This window comes from Rhineura floridana, chromosome 8 (assembly GCF_030035675.1).
Source record: "Rhineura floridana isolate rRhiFlo1 chromosome 8, rRhiFlo1.hap2, whole genome shotgun sequence".
NCBI classification, from domain to species: Eukaryota; Metazoa; Chordata; class Lepidosauria; order Squamata; family Rhineuridae; genus Rhineura; species Rhineura floridana.
This window is the reverse complement of record NC_084487.1, coordinates 64,933,874-64,956,407: the sequence shown is the minus strand read 5'-3', so window position 1 is coordinate 64,956,407 and position 22,534 is coordinate 64,933,874. Positions and strand designations below refer to the sequence as shown.

Here is a 22,534-nt window from a genome sequence, read left to right as displayed (position 1 = left end):
TATTTCCATTTCTGATATCAGATATGTGCCCATTTATTATTTTGTATAGGGAGTGGCCTGTTCTTCCTATGTAGAATGCAGAAGGGCATTGCTGATTGGAAGATGAGAAGGTGTATGAGCTTCTGATGTGGTGATTGACAATATTAGGTCCTGTAATAGTGTTGCCTGAGTAGATATGGGGACAAAGTTGGCATCTGGGTTTGTTGCAGTGTTTCGTCTTTGTGCTTTTTTCTCTGTTATGTGGCTTGTTGCTAGTGAGTAGCTGTTAAAGGTTAGGAGGCTGTCTGTAAGCAAGGACTGGCTGGCTACCCAAGGCCTCTGAGAGGGAAGTGTCATGGTATAGAACAGACTGCAGACTGTTGCACTGATGATACATTGGAGTCATTTTAGCTGGGGACTGTAGGTGCTAGCAAATTGTGTTCTGTTACTTTCTACTCAGGCAACACTATTACAAGACCTAATAACATCAGCCACAATGTTAAAGGTCCACAGATCTGCTCGTCTTATTTTTTCTCCCATTTACACCCATCTGTATCTGCCAATTTAGGATTAAACTTTACGCATCTGTTAAAGTGGACTAGGGTCCACAAAAGCTCATGCCATCATATATTTGTTAGTCTTTAAAGTGCCACAAGACTCTTTCATTGTTTCATATCATGAATAGCTTTCTTGAGCATTGACAGCAGCCTAAGAATTGGTTCTAGTACTATTTTTATTATTTCCTGTAGCTTGTACAACACTGGCAAATGGCTTAGACTAGAGTCTAATTCAGAGCTTGGAAAATTTACTTTTTTGAACTACAACTCCCATCAGCCCAATCCAGTGGCCATGCTGGCTGGGGCTGATGGGAGTTGTAGTTCAAAAAAGTAACTTTTCCAAGCTCTGCTCTAATTGCACTTTGTACTAACAGTCTTCAAGATTTTACCACCTTACACATATAGCAATAGGTGAGTGAAGAAACAAGTTATAAGAAGTCATCTTATGTAGAGAGGTAATAAAATAATTGTAGCAATCAGCACAAAACTGTATTAGTTCATTTTCTTACCAGTGTCATGACACCCATTCGATCCATCTCCCTGGCTGGGCTGCGGGGAGTGAGTTTAGGAGTAGAATGCCCGCTTGGAGGAGAAGAGCTTGCAAGTGAGGAAGCTGTAATTGAGGCAGTAATAGATGTACCAGGATGTACCCTGGCCAGATTTAAGCCTTCTAGACTTACACTGGCTACTCTATTTTCTATTTCTTCAGCACGCAATTCTGTTGATTCTTTTTCCTCTTGGATTAACCTATAAAAATGAATTGGAAGACATCAGAAGTAAACAGCCAATGTCATGGGGATGGTGTTCTGACATGGGCATTAACAGTGATGTGATTCCTCCCTCTGATTCCTTGCAACAGCTTAATAAGGTGCATTTCACAAGTGATGTGGGGCTCAAATTATACAAGATGTTGGAGATCCATGATTTTCTTTAATTTCTTTTTACTCACATTTTTTCCTAGTGGGGCAATAGGATCTGTGAAAGGGGGAGCCTGAGATCAGGAAAAGGGCATGTGGTAAAGAGTGAAACTTTCCCTCCCATAGTGCTGTGGTCCTGATCCAATTCCTCTCTTTCTCAGCTGTTTTCAAGAGAAAGAAATGGGAGATCTAATAATGGATCTTGTCCAATGTACTAAGAACACACATTAAGAACACTGGGATAACATCACTTGTGAATGTTGCTAATGCAGAAGTGGGTTTTTGTAACCCAAATGTATACTGTAGTCAATGTATCTATTTAAGTTGATTTAGTAATGTAGAATCAATTGGATACATGGCTTAAAAGGGTCACTATAGGACAAATATTCCATCATTAAAGGTGGGAAACCTACAACATACAGATAAAATATTAATGGCACAAAGGGAATTGCCAAGTTGTGTCTTATGGCTGTATTACATGTGCACGGCTGACCTAAAAGTTCTACATCAGCTTCAAGTTCAAGAACTGCCTTGTAGATCTGGATCAAAATTCCATCTAGATGTTCATTCTGTTTCCCTCAGAGCTCACAGCCAGGACATAAATAAAAACACCCCTATTGCTTATTGTAAGCATTTGCATGATTCATCACCTGGGATCAGAAACCCCCCTGCTTTTTGGTGATGTAAAAGTACCTGATTTCTTTGTTGATTGCATCTAGTTGTTCCTGAAGCATCATAGCAAGGGTTTGGGCATCAGAATGTCCACTTGGTGACAGAAGATCCATGGAGCTAAAAATTGTGTCTCTATCATCATCATCAATATCAGACATTTCAGTGTCACTCTCGAATGGATGGCTGCTCAGAACTCCAATTGGTTGATTTCTGTTCCATTCATGATCTCCAAGGGATTTCACCTAATTAGAAATTGTAGAAAGAAATGCATACTGATCAGCTTAATTCAAAATGTTAATTTTAACAAATTAGACATTGAAGAGCAAGCAATTTACGGCACTGTTGCAGTGATTAACACCTTTTAGTTTTCTCAGGCCACCTGTACAAGAGAACACACATATTTTTGTTAATTTCTCATGGTGCAGTCTTGACATCACACTGGCCTGCATTCCATTCTATTAGGAAAATAATGAGTAAACAATATTCTCCTGTAGGGGACCACAATCTAAAGTGGCTTAGATATACTAAAATGATTAATTTTTGCATGGTAAAGATGTTAATAGAGAGCCAGTGTGGTGTAGTTAAGGTGTTTGACTATGACCTGGGAGACCAGGGTTCGAATCCCCACACAGCCATGAAGCTCACTGGGTGACCTTGGGCCCGTCACTGCCTCTCAGCCTCAGAGGAAGGCAATGGTAAACCCCCTCTGAATACTGCTTAGCATGAAAACTCTATTCATAGGGTCACCATAAGTTGGGATCGACTTGAAGGCAGTCCATTTCCTTTTCCCCCCAAAGATGTTAATTGGCAACCATTACAGCACATTGTAAGACTGCTTCTGTTCACAGGAACAGGACAGTATACATCACAAGAAGATTTGGATTTAAGAGCAATATTTTTAATGAATATCATTTGAATTTTTAAAAAAGTTGTTTCAAAAATTGTAAATCACACCAGAAGCCTATTACCACCATTGTGGCTCATCTGTGGCCTCTGTAGTCCAGAAAGAGGAATGGATGTGGGGCAAGACCTTGGGTGGACCAGGTTTCCTTCTTACCAAGCCAGTCTCCCTCAGCAGCAGTGACTGTTTTGCCTTTGTCATAGACCATCCAGACTCTTCAGACTATAGCTAAAGCATATCTCTTACTATTACTAAAACAGGAGTGCTGCTTTTAGAAAGCATAAGAACAATAACAAGATAAACCTTTGGTTCATCTCTCCGAATTCCCATACGGCCTCTTCTAGGTCTTCTAATCACTTTAGTAGACCTATAATCCGGTTGACTATCAACTAGTGAGCTCACAGAGTATCTCAGTTCTGCTGATGAATCAAGATGGGGTCTGAAAAACAATTGTGGCATATGAATTAGATGATGCAAACAAATGAGCTACAAAAGCTATTTTAATAATTGATAATAATTTATCAACTATTTTACAACACACAGAGACTTTCATCCTATAATCTTGTTCTACAAGCAAAGAAAGCAATTATAGTTGATTTCCTAAAATATTATGAGGGTAATAAACCTCTGTGATGCATCTGAATGAAAACAGAAATAATCAGTAAAACTCAGTGACACATATTTTCCCAAGAGCCAGTGTGGTATAGAGTGGAGAGAGCAGAGACTTGAAGTGGTGAAACCTTGGCTAAAAACCCCAAGGTCAACTATGAAACTCATCAGTGGCTTTGAGAAAGTTACATACAGACATACCAGACATCCCCAATCTGGTGCCCTCCAGATGTTTTGGACTACAACTACCATCAGCCCCCATCAGCGCTAATGTGGTGGTTGGGGCTGATGGGAGTTGTAGTACAAAACATCTGGAGGGTACCAGGTTAGGAGAAGTTGAACTAAATTACGTTGCAGGAATGTCGTGAGGATTAAAATGGGATTACCCCCAGATAAAAGATATTGAACTCAAGTGAAAGTGGCATATTAATAGTACTTAGTAAACAAACTTTATTTTTTATTTAATTTATTTTATACTCTGCAGTTAAAAAAGCAAGGCAACTAACCACAATAAAATGCAGAATAAAAATAACAAATTCACATAACAAAATAAGCAGTAATGCAACAAATGTTGTAGCTTTTAGATTTCCTACCAACTCTGTAATACATTCTCACAATTTCCCTTAATTGAATTGTTCATGTTCAGACACAGAAAACATTTGTGCAGAAAAGCCATTCCAGAAACCTAACCATAAGAGTTAATGGCCCTTGCAAATCTACACAGACTTTTAAAGATAATTCTACGCATACTTCCCTGAATTTCTTGGAGGAAAGCAAGAAACAAATATGGGTTGACTTCTCTTGCCACTTTAACATTTCTTGAAATTTTACCACAGCAGTTTTTATAGGAATATAGATTATTCAGAGGTGAGTGAGAAGGTCTTAGCATTGTTACTGATGGGAAACAGTTATGGATGTTTGTCTAGTACTAACAGCTGTGTATAATAAGCAGAATAGAATGCAGTGAACTATATAATTTTCTACTTAAGAAATAATTGCAGTTGGCACAGGTATATTATTCTACTGTGAATATAAAGAAACCCCCTTCAGAAGTTCAACTCCATGTGTTCTAAGAAAGTATGTGTGTGGGGGGGAGTGGAGTGGGGCCCCATGTGCTTGCCCAGCCCTGAAAGTTCTCATCCTTGCCAGCTCAGCCTTTGACCTTCATGCATTGGGCAGAAAATCTGAAGGTGGAACCTGTGTGCATTCAGTCAAATGCATGTATGCTCCTTCATGCAATTGGGGCTCTCAGTTGTTCATGGCACCTGATTACATGGAGGAGCTTGCATACTTTCAGCTGAACATGCATAGGTTGCCTCTTCCAATCGTCTGCCTAATGTGTGAAGGTCAAGATGGAACCGATTGGGATGCTGGGGACAGGGTTAGGACATGAGACTCATTTTCCCTTCCATGCATTCTAAGGTTATGTGGAGGCAAATGTCTAAATGAGATATAGAGCTCATACAAGCTCTCTCTATAGACATGCCTGTGGTATATGTGGCTGTCAGGGGAAAGGAAAGGGATCAGTAAGGCAATGGCGGCTGGTGGCTCCCTGTCAGTGGGCCAATGAAATCTACTCCAGGTTTTAGTCCAAACTTTCAAGGAACTGCCCAGAGTACTGAAAGAACCTTGGACAGCTCCTGGAAAGTTCAGATGAAAACCCAGAGCGGATTCCACTGCCCCAGTGACGTGGAACCATCAGCTGCCACTGCAGTGAGGTGACAGACTATGAAACAGGTCAATTAGGCTGCTCTGTTCATTTAAAAGCTCTAAAGCAGCTACACCTTCCCCTACCCCCATTTTTTCACCAATTTATTTTACTATCATCCTCACCAACCCCGTGAGGCAAAACCAAAAAACCATGCTTGCTAGAGCAGGTGAAGAAGGAACTGGAAAAAGGAGACTGGTGGGAAAACAGGGGTGGTAGTACAGTTGTAGTCTCTCTTAGTGCTCTTATAGAGCTCTTTTGTGTGACAGGCATGAACTCTGGGTCAGCAGCTAGCAACCCTAATCACAACATTAATTACGGAAGCAACGGATCCTGCTCACAATATTCTAGGGCTGTTTCCTTTTTGAAGAGACATGGAATAGTTCAAGCACTACCTCTTTCACTGGCAACATTTGGCCCTATTGTGATCATGTATTCATTAGTCCATTCTGCTCTATGATATGGTTGCTCTACTGTTCAGGAAAAAAAGAGAATGAAGACTCTCATATCTTCAAGGCACACTTATTCAGACTCATGCTAGACATCTACAGTAGCAACCGGTGGGGTGGAGTAGGATAGTATGGCATTGTTTACCTGGCTTCTCAATATGAAAGTCACTACTGGTAACCAAGAGAGAGAGGAGGGGAGGGTTGAGTCGGTGGGGAGGCGGGTGCACTGTGGGTGCAGAGGTGGAGCCAATCTGATGCTCCCAGTGCTGTGCTTGCACCAGCCTCCCCTCTCAGTTACCTGTAGTAACCTCCATGTTGAGAAAACAGGCAAACAAGGCTGTCCCATCCTCCTCCATCCTGCCAGCCACTGCTGCTTGTTGAGGAATAAACTCTACATGCCAGGAGCTTTCCCCTTGAAGATCTTATTGTTAAATGGGCATTGGGTCAAAGTGGTCATTTTACTCTAGTTCTTGCCCATCAACTACAAATTAATGAACTAAACCAGGGATTGACAACTTGTCACCCTCCAGAGATTGTTGGGCTCCAACTGCCATCATCCCTGACCATTAAGAACATAAAAAGAGCCTCTTGGATCAGGCCAATGGCTCATCTAGTCCAGGAACCGACAGTGGCTAACCAAATGCCTATGGGAATCATAATCTGAGCACAACAGTACTCTCCCCATTGCCCATGATCTGGGGCTGATGGGAATTGGAGTCCAACAACATCTGGAGGGCCTCAAGTTCCCCATCCCTGGACTAAAGCAAAGCTTCCTCTGAAGTCACACCCTGCAATTGTGGGAGTATTGGACAAGATAGACTTCTACTAGTTTAATCCATTACAAATTGAAACTGGCCCAGACATGTTTCTCACACATGGTTCCAAGCACATCCATAGGGTGGAAAAGGCAGTTGGGTGATTTGGTGTAGAAAAAAGATGGGTATGCCTGCACTCCAAATCTCTTCCTCATGAAGCTGCTTTTCTTTAAAATAAATCCCTACTCCCAGCATCACAATTCTTTTTGACATGTGGAACAGCTGAGGTAATGCACACCCTCATGCATGCTGCAATGCTCATCAAGACGCTGGTGAACTTAGTTGCTATGTATATGCATCCCTATCTGGCCACTAGTTTTGTTGTTGTTGTTATGTGCCTTCAAGTCGATTACAACTTATGGCGACCCTACGAATCAGTGACCTCCAAGAGCATCTGTCATGAACCACCCTGTTCAGATCTTGTAAGTTCAGGTCTGTGGCTTCCTTTATGGAATCAATCCATCTCTTGTTTAGCCTTCCTCTTTTTCTACTCCCTTCTGTTTTTCCCAGCATTATTGTCTTTTCTAGTGAATCATGTCTTCTCATAATGTGTCCAAGGTATGATAACCAAAGTTTCATCATTTTAGCTTCTAGGGACAGTTCTAGTTTGATTAGTTCTAACACCCAATTTGTCTTTTTTGCAGTCCACGGTATGTGTAAAGCTCTCCTCCAACACCACATTTCAAATGAGTTTATTTTTCTCTTATCCGCCTTTTTCACTGTCCAACTTTCACATCCATACATAGAAATCGGGAATACCATGGTCTGAATGATCCTGACTTTGGTGTTCAATGATACATCTTTGCATTTGAGGACCTTTTCTAGTTCTCTCACAGCTGCCCTCCCCAGTCCTAGCCTTCTTCTGATTTCTTGAATATTGTTTCCATTTTGGTTAATGACTGTGCCGAGGTATTGCTGATCCTTGACAAGTTCAATGTCCTCATTGTCAGTTTTAAAGTTACATATATCTTCTGTTGTCATTACTTTAGTCTTCTTGACGTTCAGCTGTAGTCCTGCTCTTGTGCTTTCCTCTTTAACTTGGAATAGGGCTCTTGTTCTACCCTTTTTGTTGTCCTGTTTTATTTCTATACAATAACTATTGTAATAGTTTTCTTTGTCTCTACGTACTAGTCACTGTGTTGTTGCATTTAGGGTTCTGACCGTGTAGTTTTCTTTGTCTCTACGTACTAGTCACTGTGTTGTTGCATTTAGGGTTCTGACCGTGTTTCTATCTCCTTTTGCTTTAGCTTTCCTTCTCTCTTTAACCATTTTAAGAGTTTCTTCAGTCATCCATTGAGGTCTTTCTCTCTTTTTAACTAGAGGTATTGTCTTTTTGCATTCTTCCCTGATAACGTCTCTGACTTCATTCCATAGTTCTTCTGGTTCTCCGTCAACTAAGTTTAAAGCCTCAAATCTGTTCCTTATATGATCTTTATATTCTTCTGGAATGTTATTTAAATTGTATTTTGGCATTATGATTGCTTTGTTCTTCTTCTTTAGCTTTACTCTGATTTTCGATACGACCAGTTCATGATCTGTACTGCAGTCTGCTCCTGGTCTTGTTTTTGCAGGAAGTATGGAACTTCTCCATCTTCTGTTGCCAATTATATAATCAATTTGATTATTATATTGACCATCTGGTGATGTCCACGTGTACAGTCGTCTTTTCGGTTGCTCAAAAAATGTGTTTGCAAGAAACAAATTGTTGGCTTCACAGAATTCAATAAGTCTTTCTCCTGCTTCATTTCTGTCACCTAAGCCCCATTTCCCCACAAGTCCTAGTTGTTCTCTGTTCCCTACTTTTGCATTCCAGTCCCCCATGATTATCATCATATCTTGTTTTGGTGTGTGATCAATTTCGTCCTGTACTTCTGCATATAATCTCTCCAATTCTTCTTCTTCTGCGCTTGATGTTGGAGCATAGACTTGGATGATGGTAATGTTAATAGGTTTCCCTTTTAATGTCATTGATATCACTCGCTCAGACCTTGCATTGTAGCTCCTAATTGCTTTTGCTACATCACTTCTCACTATTAAAGCAACCCCATTTCTTCTTGATTTCTCATTTCCTGCATAAAATATTTTGTAGTTGCCTGATTGAAAATGTCCCATTCCCATCCATTTTAATTCACTCACCTCAAGTATTGTAATGTTGATACGTTCCATTTCTTGCTTGACAATTTCTAACTTTCCCTGGTTCATGCTTCTCATGTTCCATGTTCCTATTGTGTGCGTCATACAGACTCTCCTTTCGCATCTGTGCGCATTAGCCTCTGGGCTTCCTTTCGGCTTTGACCCATCTGCATCATTAGTCACAGCGCTACCCGTACTTGTCCTTTGTCCTTCCCCTGTAGCTCATTGAGTGCCTTCTAACCTGGAGGTCTCATCTTCCAACACTATCTCGGGTTGCATTTTGGATACTCTGTTCATATGGTTTTCGTGGTAAGAGGTATTCAGAGGTGGTTTACCATTGCCTTCCTGTGAGTTTGGATGCATCTTAGTCTGGTGTCTCAGCTTTGACCATTCTGCCATGGGTGCCCCTGCTAGGAGTCTAGCCTCTTGGTCTAGACTCCTGACGGCATTGCTCTCAGCTTCTTCAACACTCTCAACCCCCCTCACCACGTTAAGGTGTGCATCCTAAAGGGGGGTCACTAGTTACATGCAACAAATAATTACGTGCAACAAAAAGCAGCTAGAACTGGAATAGAGTTAATTGTTTCACCAGCCTCAAATGTTGCATTTAATTAACAAGCCACTTTCTTTTTATTGAAACAAAAATACTATAAAAGATCTGTGAGGGCTTATAAAATGTGAAATTAATATTCAAAATATGAGTTTGAAATTAAAAATACCATTTACACAGAGCAAGGACAATATGCCAATATGAATAAAAGTTAATTTTGCAAGTTATCTTTTGCTCCTAAATGAAAAGCACAAGACACAGGCTGTGAGAGAGGTTTTCAAAGACATATTTCATATACCTTTTCAGATATAATGCATGAAATTTTCCATAGCTTCCCTTAAAGGCTTTTCAAAGTGCTAATGATTCAGCTTAAAACGAAGTATGATCTAAGTGCAGAACTTACAAAATTGCAGATAGGCACAGACTTCCAGAAATGTTGCCTGAATAAGAGTTCAGAGCCAAGAGGCTTGAAATGTCTGGACTAATTTAAAAATCTAACAATCACAACCAGAATGCTGAGGGGAAAATCTCATTCAGGTGTTCCTGGCAAATCCAAGATCATTATTTTATTAAGGGCAGAGCAACATTGCACACAACATAAATGCCTTACATTCATTTCTGATTTGCTAAAATCTCAGATATTTTCATCTAGTTTGCTTGCCCTTAGCCCAGACACTCTTATTTCCAGTCCCATTTTTCCCCTGCCAAGGGATGCCTGGAGAATTGGGTCTTTGCAAATTTCAGTATGAACTGATCTGATCCATGACTCTTGGACTCGTATGGACTGAAACACCTCCTGAATGTTCTATCTTAGTTCTCAGCAAAAAAAAAAAAAGTATCACAATACATTTTAAAATGTGTATTTTGAGAGGAAATAAAATTTAAAAATATGTATTTAAAAATATGTATTTGAAAAGTAATCTTGGGGTGGTGGTGGTTAAATAAAACTTGCAGATTAATGTGGAGCCAAGGTGGAACAGACTTATGGGTGAACATATGTAAAAATGACATAGACTGGAAATAAACAGATTTGTCCATCCCTATTTCTGCCACCATTACTCCCAAAATCAAGTAACAGTCTGTGACTGCTACATGGAAAAACTATAGCACAGAAAGGCCCTAAAGCAGAGGTTTCCCATTCGCAGTTATGAAAGGAAACACTTCACCAAGTTTTATAGATCATGCTCAAAACAACTATGATTAAAATGATGACATTTTCAAAGGCTGTTGGGAAAACACTGTGGATGGTGAATTGTGAACAGAATTTTCAACATATTTTTTTCTTATGCTACCTTGACAATGTGGGATCAATTAAAGAACCTGCTCTTATTTTCAACTGGTCAAGTTCAACTCTCAGCTTGTCTATTTCTTCTGCCAATCTTTCCTGAAAATAATAATAATAATAAAAATCAACACAGATAACTTTGATTTTAAATCAAAATATAAAATAATATAGATAAAAAACATGCAACCTCTTAGAAACAAAGGACCAACCTATATTGTATCAGCCTACTGAGAGGCTGAACTGCGAACTGTAAATATTATTTTGATGAAAACTAATGTTTGTTAAATAAGTAATTTGTTAAACTAATTACTTATTGACTGGCATTACTTATTAAAGTACAGGTTTGAAACAAACCAATTAATCATTTTAAACAGTCCAGCAAATAACGTCTATAGACATTTTAACAATACTAAAAATAAATTATTCATCAGAGAATTGTAGACAAAATATTTATTTGTCAGCTAGACTAATATCATCGGTGATGTTTAGTGATGCCAGACATAACAAATGGAAAACTATACTCTCCAAATAATTCAGTTTTCACCAATTTTATATTCCTTCTCCATTTTTTAAAAGTTTAAACTGAGCTTTTAACAGAATAACATTTTGCAACAAATGCATAAATCCAGCTAAAGTTAGTTGTCACTAAGGCATATTGAAACAATGGAATTTAAATTAGTTGTTACTGATGTGTTCTTATGGGACAGTCACAGTTAGCAGGATCAAGGACAAAGCATGCTTTCCCTAATTTTAAAAAATGGCCTAGTACAGCAGTTTGAGCTCAGTTTTATGACATGATAAAACCACTGGCCCTTAATGAATGGGGGGGGGGGAGGAGACACTGCATAAGGAAACTATTCCTAACTAAAATTGTATGAAGAACAACAGTCTAAAGACTTTTGTATGAAATACTGAGGAAATATAGTTCAAATTTTCAATAAAAGCATTCAAGACAAAAAAAGGTGTATGGGATTTTATACACTAAAGCATTTGGGCTGGATCCAGACTTAGTCATGTTTAGAGTAGACCTGTTAAAATCACTGATCTCAATACTTTTAATCTAAGCATGACTTAGTCTGGATCTAATTCATAGTACTCACATGCACCAGTCTAAGTCCATTCTCTCCCTAAGGCAGCCATTCCCAACCAGTGTGCCTCCAGATGTTGTTGGACTACAACTCCCATCTTCCTGACCATTGGCAATGCTAACTGAGGCTGATGGGAATTGTGGTCCAACAACATCTGGAGGCACACTGGTTGGGAAAGGCTGCCCTAAGGTGTTTACAGTGACTTTCCTCATTCCATTTGCATTGATTGACTGATTGATTGATTGATTGTACTTGAATACCGCCCCATAGCCGAAGCTCTCTGGGCGGTTTACAGCCATTAGAGATTCAGGCATGGTTTCTCACAGTCTGCCTCAGCATTCCCCAACCTGGTGCCCTCAAAATGGTTTCGAGTACAACTCCTATCTGCATCAGGTATCATGTCTGTGCTGCTTTAGGCTGATGGGAATTGTAGTCCAAACATATGAAGGCCACCAAGTTGGATCAGGTTGATCTTTCCAGGAAATGTGCCATCACTTGCTCTTGACATGTAGAAGAATCACAGAATCCTCCAGCTATGCTTCCTGCTTTGCACTTTCAGCAGTTCTTTGAAAAATACAATGTAAAAAAATGAGACCCAGTGTGGGATGTTGGTTAGAGTGTCAGAGGAGGACTGGGAAGACCCTGGTTCAAAGGCTCCACTCAGACCAGGAAATTAACTGGGTGATCTTGGGTCACTCACTTTCTCTTGGCCTAGCCTAGCTCACAGGGTTGTTATAGGGATAAAACATGGGGGAACCATGTACACTGCCTTGAGCTCCTCACAGGTAAAAACGGCAGGAGATAAATGCAGTAAATAAACAACCAGATAGATGAATAAACACTAGAAATATCTTTTCCAACAGTGCAAAATACATATAGGTAGCAGCTATTTATTCGATGAAATGCGAAGTATGACATTTTTTCAATGTTCTGCAAGCATCTATGAGAAGACAGTCCCTTTCTGACAACCAGAACAGGCAAAATGTAGGGATAAATGTAATTGGAAGGAAGCACACTGCTTTGGGTACCATTCTTTGGAACAGAATGTGGCTGATAAATTATTAAAATAAACAAACCAAGTAACAAGAAAATCATGACTCAAAGGCAGATGTCTAACCCCATCCATTCCTTCTGAAGATTCCTCTTTTTTGGAACAAAATGACAGCCAAATTAAAAAATGTACTCATCTACCATTTCTTCCTTTCATGTTGGGTTCTTATAATATATCACATATTAAAAGTTATTTTGCCTCTAGACTAGAGGTTCAGCCACATTTCTTTACCATTTTTCTTGCTGTATTTCAATATAATTTGATACTTAGTAAAAACTCTGTTTACTTAAGTATAAGGTGATTGGTTATATTTATGTTTTCTACTGGCTTTAATGCAACAAAAGAATTAGAAAAATGACATCTGTTAGAAATGTTTATAATGAATTTGACTGGTTCATTAAATCAATAGTACATGGGTTACAGTGTTGAATTGCAAAGCACAATTTTAATGCTATTTTTAACATTAAGATCTGTTAAGTTCTGGTAGATGTGGGGCGGAAAGCTCAGGACATGTGTCTTTAAGAAGCTGCTGACCACCTACTATGCAGAACTGAGCATTCTATAGAAAAACATTTCCAAAGAGCAATCAATATGTGAATTTAGCACATGCACAGTTACCAAAAGTTAGGAAGGAGATATTTGCATAAGAATGCGGCAGTTTGGAGTAAAGTCTTATGTTGCAGAGGCATAAGAACTCTATAATCTGCTCAACTACATGCTCCAGCAAACATATTTTGTGGGGACACTTTATGCTTGCATTGGGGCCCATAAATCCTATCAACAGGCCTGTGCACAGTGGTTGAAGACTATCAGCCTAATCCTATGCATGTTCACTTAGAAGAAAGTCATATTCAGTGGGGTTCACTCCCAGGGAAATGTGCATAGGATTACAACCTAAACTTCAGTACAGCGATGGGGCCTCCTTAGGACAGGGATAGTTCCATTGACCTCAAGAGCTGGATGGCTTGATGTTGGTGTTATGCTTCACATGTAGCTCTCTCAACATCTTGAAAGAGCTGGCTGAAAGGAGCAAGGTTTGGGGAAACCCCAGAGCAGAGATGCAGGGGGTTCAGGGGGTCTGCAGAGGAAGATGTTCTGTTGTGCGAGTGGAAGTCATTCCAGTCACTCAGTGACTTAGTTCCAGGTTCCATGATCTTTAGCAGCATTTTCAAGTTTTGAACTCCTAAGATAACCTTTGTTCTGATTACTAAAAAAAAAGCTTTTTAAAATAAGCAACAATGCAGTTAAAAAAGGAATACCTTATCATGTAAAGATTCTTCCAAGTTCTTTCTAAAGCTTTCTGATTCTTGTATTAAAACATTCTAAGAGAGATAAAAGATTAAAAGTAGAGATAAATTACAGCAAAATAAGACACAACTATGCAATTACTAGTTAGAGCTAGTGTGGTGTAGTGGTTAAAGTGTTGTACTATAGCCTGGAAGACCAGGGTTTGAATCACCACACAGCCATGAAGCTCATTGGGTGACCTTGGGCTTGTCACTGCCTCTCAGCCTCAGAGGAAGGCAATTGTAAATCCCCTCTGAATATCGCTTAACATGAAAATCCTATTCATAGGGTTGCCATAAGTCGGGATCGACTTGAAGGCTGTCTATTTCATTTTTCATGCAATTTCTAGAGAGTTAGCTGTAGCAAACACAGAATCTGTAATGCTTTATGCTTCCTTTTGTAACAGCAATAACAAGTACTGACTATCTCAAAAAGGCCTGTTGGTAACAGTCTTTCATTAACCTTCTTCTTTTAACAAGACCTTACCCCAGTCTGTGTCTATACTGAAATTGCTTTTTAAGAAGTTTTTAAAGTTGTTTTTAAAAGATGTTTTTAAGATGTCTTGTTTTAATATGTTTTTAGAGGTGTTTCCTTTTAATATATTTTGAAGTCTTTTATTTTTAGGATGTTTTTAAGTTCTTTTGGTGTTTTTGTTTGCCACACCTTCTGGGAGGAAGAGCGGCATGTAAAATAATAAATAAATAATTTCCTGATATAAATATGTTAAAAGCTCTACTATTAACATTAATGACAAGCTATCTGATAATCTCGCCGACATCAACATATGACTGACTGTTTAAAAATAATGGCATGGTCCAGTCTGTGTCCTAGGGACATTGTTGGGCATGTGAGCCTTCCAGAGAGTTTGAGGAGAAGGAAGATCAGCAGAAATTACATGGACAGGAAGGGAACCAGAGGATTTGATGGACAATGGAATGTGTCCTATTTGCCTTTTTTCAATCGCTGTGGCAGCTGGTGGCTCCATGTCAGTGGGGCAGCGGAATCCTTTCTGGGTTATAGTCCAAACTTTCAAGGTGCTGAAGCACCTTGGCCAACTCTTTGAAAATTTGGACTAAAACCAGGAGAGGATTCCTCTGCCCCACTGACATGGAGTCTATGACTGACATGGAATCCTATGGATCCTATGATCCATAGGATCAAGAACAGAATAAAAGAAACAATGAATACAAATCAATCTACATATGGGGTGATATTCAATTAAGTCATACTCAGAATTCACTCTATGACTAATGCTGACTATCACCCATGGAAATAAGCTTGCTGAGGATTTATTTTGCTTTTTTACGTTACCTTTTCTTCCAATGCTGCCATTCTCTCTTTTAAGTGTAGCTGCAGGCGTTCATTCGATTCTGTCAAAAGCCTGTCCACAGTATCAGATAGTCTCTTGTTGTGCTCTTCATTCATTTTTTCTCTTTGTCTTGCCTTCGATAAAGTACCAAGGAAACAAAATAGGCAGTTCCAAAGTTAACTAAAATGCTGTAATTAGTGAAACATGAGTGGTGGTTTACAGTAGGGATATTATGGTACTCTAGTGCATAGCAAAAAAAAAAAATACTGCCAGAGGATAACATTTATTAGCACTACTGCTGAAATAAACAATTGCACAAATTCAATTGTTTTTCACTTTTTTTACATTTGCAGTAAGCATATTGGGAGAAATTCTGACTCCAGTTGGGCTTCTAGGTATGAGTCTCAGTTTTTAGGTAAAAAGGGGAAGCTGATGTAAATCAAGAGTTTATAAGCAGAACCTGCAACAGTTTCAGTCAGCCATGCCCTCTTCCAGGATACTCCATTCCATTCCTCCCTCCGTTTTCTGGGATTTCCTCCCCACAAAAAAGACTCAGCATCCTGTGACCATTGAACATGCTCAGTTCTCACTGGACAGTTTAGGGATTTTTGGTCCCTTGGGGTTTCCTCCCCCCCTAAAAAAACAAAGTTCTGCAAACATTTTGATTCCCCCAAGCATGCTGATACCTGCCCCTCTAGTGTTTCAGCCGTCCTGTTCCCACTATATAGCCACCAGCACTCAGCAGTGATTTCATTATTAAAGGAAGGGATTTCATTAAATCTGACCATAGGAACCCAAGTTTCACAAAATGACTTTATTTCCATGTTTTGCAAAATATGAAAATTAATTCCGTGAGCATTCATGTTGTATGATCCATGTTTTCAAGTGTCAACCTGCTTTTCTTTATTATTTACTTCTCATTAAAATATGAGACATGGTTACAAGCTGACTAATACAAGCTGACTAAGCTGATACGGCAGGTTTTGATGTTAGCTTCACACATGTGTATACCTTAAATCAATGCATTTGTGATTTGGTTCTAGTTTACACAAATTCCGCTCCCCTCACCCACACGAAGCCTGTGCGGTGGGAGCGCAGTTGCGGCTAGGGGGCGAAGCCACAGCTGCCGTTTCGGAGGAGGGCAGTGTCGCGCGTCGCACATAATGTGCGTGCGTGATGCGTTGCAAGAAGGGGTGGAGCACCAGGGGCTTATTTAAGCCTGCGCTGCACCTCTCTCCTCTTTGGCTCGTGACGGCTGAGCAGAGGATGGAGCAGTGTGAGGTAGTGAGCTGCAGCAGCCATTTTATTGCGGCCATGTGGTCAGCGCCATTTTGCGCCACTTGGATGTTGCGGCGGCTGGAAAGGCCGCATCCGTTGGACTGAGCAGGCCCAGTTTTCGTTTCCCCAGTGGGGGTGGAGGACGATAAGGCTGCCACGTGGGCAGTGCTGCTTGGGATGTTGCAGAGTGGCGGCAGCTGGTGCGGGCCTTGTTAAAGGGGCCTATCCGGCTGGTCAGTGCAGGACAAAGGCAGCAGCCATTTGGTGGTGGCCATTTGGACGGCACCAATTTAGGCGCTCTGTGTAGCAGTGGCGAGAAGGCTGTGTTTGCGGGCCAAGTTGGGCTTGTTTTCGCACCCACCCCCCTGCAAGCTGTTGGGGGAGGGCGACAGTGGAGGCCTAGTCGGCCTAGTTTTCATGCCCACCCCCCCATAGTTGGTTAGGGGGCGGCAGCAGCAGAGGCCCAGTTTTTGCGCCAGCCTGGTTTTTGTGCTCACACCCCCCCGTAGTTGGGGGGGGGACAGCAGGCAGACACGTGGGTGGCGATTTGGAGGGGTAGCGGTGGTGTGGCCTCATTGGGGGGCAAGCCAGTTGGGGGTGTTGTCAGCTACCCCTCCCCCTGCAGTTGGGGGTGATTCGCTGGGGTGGCCTAGCCACTCCTGGGAAAATAAATAAATATATGAATATGCAATAAAAATAAATAAAATTGATTATGTAGTGGTTGAGGTGTTGGACTACGACCTGGGAGCCCAGGGTTCGAATCCCCCCCCAAAGCCATGGGGCTCACTGGGTGAACTTTGGCCAGTCACTGCCTGCTCGGGACAGAATATAGGAGAGGAGGCTGCACAGGCCTTTCAAGCTTTTCGACACAGGCCCTATTTTCCCCCTTGTGGTTGTAAAGCTGGGTGTGAGTTCAGCCTAGGTAGGGTGCACAGAACGGGGAGGGATGTGGTGAGGCCCTGGCAGCCTCTATTGGCCATTGCGCGGGGCATCTTTGGTTAGGCTTACGGCCTCTTGCTAGACGCAGGCCTGTATTGGGTTAAGGTACTGTATTCTATAATTTTTATTACATGGTGGTTGCACTGTGTGTGGGGGGGGTAGAGCTCTTTGGTTTGTCCCCCTTTTGTGGTGGTAAGGTGCGGGAAAGGAAGTAGGTAAGGACAGCTAGGTGGCTCCCTTAGGCACCTTTGGAGGTGATTGGTGGTTCCGGAGGCCTGTCTATCAGGATTTTACGGGCCGAGGGCAGGATATGGGCTGCTTTTGGGGCCAACTTACCTCATCCACCCAGAGTTGTATGGCCCCAAGGGGTGGTGACGTAGGAAGGCCCCCCTACTCACCTACAGGGTGTGGCCAGGGTAAGCAGAAGGACTTGCCCTTGCCCCAGCAGGGGCTGGTCGCCCGAGAGCTGTATGGCAAGCTGCTTGCTTATAGACAGTCCCCGCACTTAGGTTTCCCCTCTGCAGGTCACTTTAAAGGGGTTTTGTTATAGTTTTAATAAAGTGGCCCTTTGTTCAACCCAAACTACTGTTGTCTGTGTTTTATTTCGCCCCTCGGCCGCAACTGGTAACCCTCAGGTGATTGAGCTATTATTATGATATATACAATTGTTGCAGGTCAGATGTGGCTACATGCCCAATTTAATACAAATGATGTTCCAAATAATCGTGGCTGGGTTATTGAGCTGAATGATCCCTATGTTCTCAAAGACAGTTGTGTGGAGGCTCCTAATAGCATGTACCAGCCTTCTTCTGTTGTGTGTGTGCTCGTGCATGTATGCACAAAAAGAGTGAAGAATATAACCTAAGTATAAAATTACATAGTCAAACTATAAACTATCAGCAATGCACATACTCTTTGAAGCTCCTGGTTCTTTTCTTCCAGTTGAGCCTCCAAGTGTCTCATGCGTTCTTCAATGTTGCCATGTCTTTCTTCTGCCTATTAAAAAAATATGCATTTATTTGTAACGTAAAGAGCTTTGTGAGATTTCAATTTGTTTTAAAGAAAACGTAAAGCAAGCTACTACTAACTGCAAACTTAGTTTTTAAAAATAAATTTTATTCAAACAGGCAGCTGAACAGCATTGCTTGAAATGTGTCAGCTACAAAGGCCTGTTACATCCAAGCATCCAGCAAAACATTGGAGTTATTTATGAGCAATGAAATCAGCCAAATGTAGCATGCAGACTGTGCATGGTTTGAACACAAACCTGCCATCATAAAATTGTAAGCTCTTTAAGCACTGAACCACACAATGGTTGATTATCAATAAAAGAAATACATAATTTTTTAAAAAAAGAATTCTTAAAAATATGAAAACAAAATCAGATGGATTCTATTTAGCAATAGAAAGTAAAGTCCAGTAGGACTACCTTCCTACGTATGGAGATCATTTCTTGTAGTTTAGCTTCCATAACATATTGATAATCATCAGATGAGGTAGAAGAGGTTGGATCAGACTAACAAGTCAAGGAAAAGGAGAGGGACAAAATTGAAAAATCAGAACTAAAGACACCAACACTGAACAGAACACAGCACAGAATGCTCAAAAGAAAAGTGTGATTGCAAGTTTAATACTTTAACTGACATAGTTTTATGTAGAATAAACCACACTTACAATAGGGTGACATGAGGCAGTTGATGCAGATGAACTAAAAACAATGGAATGCTAAAAAAGCTAACAACCTAAGTATGGACATTTCAGGTTAGTGATGGCTGGCTGATGAGAAATTAATCTTCCTCTATAGAGGGATATCAAAGCAATTATGGCAAATATAAGGCCTGATTGGAATTTGGGTAAACTTAACACCAGAACATAACTTTGAGAAGCCAATGCCAGAATTGTTTTTAAAAATAGACCATCCTATAATCTAATCATAATGAAAACAATGTATATAATGTTTACAGAATATATTAAACCAAATGGGTTAGTCATTTATAGAGTAATGTCATGATAGGTTCCCTTAGAGATACGAAAGCAAATTAACAAATTTACTATGAGAAGAGTTACTGAGTTTGCGGTGAATGCAAAACAGGTGTCTGATTGCTCCACAAGGCTCAGGTTATGACTGGCTATGCCACTATTTAGTTTTCTGGTGACAAGATGAACCACAATCTGGGCAAATGATCAATCAGGTAAATGTATCACCATAGATTTTATGCTCACCACAAGCCCCATTAACGCATGCTGTGAAATTCCAAAAAGTTAATATCCCTTACCTAACCTAATAAATGAATACTATTGGTAGCTCACAAGACCAGAGTAACAATTAAGAGAAGACACTGTCCGTAATGTATCAGTTGTTGTTACATACTATAAGACAAAAAGAGCATCTAGAAGAAAATGAATACTGAATATAAAACATAAATGTCCATCCAATGATTTAACTCCTTTCTGAGCATAAAACCAGGTTGACAATTTGTTCAACAGGGGACTTTTTTCTTACCTGCAAATTCCATACTCTGAAGCGTCAGAGGAATAGATTAGTCACACGTCTCGGATATCACCTACTCTTGGCAATAGGCAGGATCAAATTGCTACAATAGCAAAGAGAGAGTCTATCCAGCTTCCCAGACCAAGCTCAAGCCCTTCAACCCTAACAAATGTATCTAACACAAAACATTTCTGAAACAAAACACTCAGGAGAAAATATAAAGGAGGGCAAGATAGGAAGAGATATCCTTCTAACCTCAAAGTGATCTGCATGGTTCAAGAAGTTGGGCAGGGCAACTGCCTCCCCCTGCTACTTCAGAGAATAGGAATTGATAGGTAAGAAAAAATTCCCTTTCTTCCAAGGAGTCAGAGGGAGGCATTTACAATATCTGGGGTGGCAAGAAATGGTGGTTCTCATTGCCAGCAGCTTATAGACAATGGGATGGATCCAGACTTAATCATGTTTAAAGTAAACACACTGAAATCAATGGCCCTACTCAAAACATGATTAAATCTGGATTCAATCCAATGTGGGCACTACCTTCAGTTAAGGAGAAGGTGTCTGTTTTATGCTGTCTCGTAAAGGTGTGATCTGATGCCTAGATAGCTGCTCCTACAAAGACAAAGGTATCTGGTGCCTAAGTCATTTAGGGCCTTAAACACTAGTGTGAGCATCTTAAAATGAGCTCAGAAATGAATTGCCAACCAATGCAACTGTTTTACAGCACAGATTATATGAGTTGTAAAAATAACCCCAGCCAGTAATCTGGCCACTCCATTTTGGACCAGTTGAAGTTTTCAAGTCATCTTCAAGGGCAGCCCTATGTAGAGTACATTGCAATAAACCAATCTGGAAGTTACCAGAGCATGGAGTCCTGTGTCCATTTCATCTCTGTCCAAAAGAGGCTGTAGCCAGTGAACTAGCTGGAGCTGGAAATAGGCACTCCTAGCCACTGAGGCCATCTGGACCTCAAGTTACAATGTTGGATCCAGGTGTACCCCTAAGCTATGAACCTGCTCCTTCCAGGGGAGTGCAGCCCCAGCCAGAACAGGCCATCTTCCCACATCCTGGACTAAAGACCCTGGAAAGCATAACACCTCTGTCTTTTCAGGATTCAATTTCAGTTTGTTGGCCCATATCCAGCCCATCAGTGCCTCCAAACACCTGTCTAGCATCTTAACCACTCTTCTGATTAAGATGGAATAGAGAGCTGGGTGCCATCCAAATATTAGTGACATTTCACTCCAAAACTCCTGATGACAGCTCCCAGCAGCTACATATAAATGTTAAATAGCATGGGGGACAAGATGGAACTCTGTGGGACATCACAGGAAAGCTCTCAAACAGTAGCTTCCCAAAACTACTTTCTGGAAGCACGTTCCTGGAGGTAGGAGCAGAACCACTTTAGTAGTCTTCCCAGCCCCCACCTCCCTTAGCCACTCCAGAGGGATACCATGGTCAATAGTATCAAAAGCTGCTGAGAGATCAAGAAGAACAAGAAAGGTTGCACTCCCCCATCTCTCCTGGCAAATGTCACCAACTAGGGTGACTAAGGCAGTACCATGACTGGGCCTAAAGCCAGACTGAAATGGATTCAGGTATTCAGTCTCCTCCAAGCACGCCCGAAGCTGTACCACCATCACCTTCTCAAGCACCCTGCCCCAAAAGGAGATATTCATCACTAGGTGATAGTTGTTTAACACTTCTGGCTTCAAAGGGGTCTTCTTAATGAGGAGATGCAACACTATCTCCTTTAAGGCAGATGGTACTTTACTCTCCTCCAGTGAAGCATCAAACACTCCCTGGACTCATCCAATCAACCCCCTATGGCTAGCTCTAAAAAGCCAAGACGGGCAAGGGTCAAGGGGGCAGATGGTCAGCTGCACTTCTTCAAACATCAGAAGCTTTCACTTCCATTTAAATTTACTGAAGGTTAGTAGTAAGTTTAGTCTGAACCCTAAACTATGATTAATCTTAACTTGACTTTTCTTGAAAAGTTTATTGCTTTCTTGGGTACCACTCATAGGTTTATTGAAAAAGCCAGAAACTGGATTGTCTTAGTAAAGCATATTCAAGCCTAACCTCAGCTTGTTTTGGTTTGAACAGAATGCAAACCTGTGGTTAATTAAACATGGAAGCAAAAGATTCTGTTCTCTTCTTTGTAGCTACATCAGAAGAAGAGATTTGGGGGGGGGCACATTAGCCCAAGGCTTGCCTAGTCTTGTTCATGTAAGGCCAATATGTGCCACTTTTTCCCCTTGGGGACAAATGGTTTAGGAAAAAACACAGAGAAAAAATACTTCCTGAAGCTTACAGAATGAGTTTACTTTAAGCATGAAGAAATCCTCAACCCTTCTTTATCCTTAGCAAAGGCACATAGGCCCTTATTGGCTGACAGAGCCTTAAAAAACCTATACGCTGGTGTAATAGCCACAAGAAACTACATTTGAAAGCTTTGGTTACCCAAATTACAGCTAAGGTGGACATTTGGAATTTTGGAGTAAAATCCAGCACTG

At 40.8% G+C, this 22,534-nt stretch overlaps 1 protein-coding gene across 1 annotated transcript in view; it reads right to left on the bottom strand.

Moving 5' to 3' along the window:
- Positions 1-22,534, bottom strand: part of PPFIA2 (PTPRF interacting protein alpha 2) — a 407,895-nt gene that overhangs the window by 65,764 nt on the left and 319,597 nt on the right. The window contains exons 11-17 of the mRNA XM_061639649.1: positions 18,440-18,523; positions 15,313-15,444; positions 13,974-14,036; positions 10,583-10,674; positions 3,330-3,465; positions 2,147-2,367; positions 1,046-1,283 (exon numbers count right to left, since the gene is read on the bottom strand). Of these exons, the coding sequence (XP_061495633.1) occupies positions 1,046-1,283; positions 2,147-2,367; positions 3,330-3,465; positions 10,583-10,674; positions 13,974-14,036; positions 15,313-15,444; positions 18,440-18,523 (966 nt within the window). The remainder of the gene's footprint in view (positions 1-1,045; positions 1,284-2,146; positions 2,368-3,329; positions 3,466-10,582; positions 10,675-13,973; positions 14,037-15,312; positions 15,445-18,439; positions 18,524-22,534) is intronic.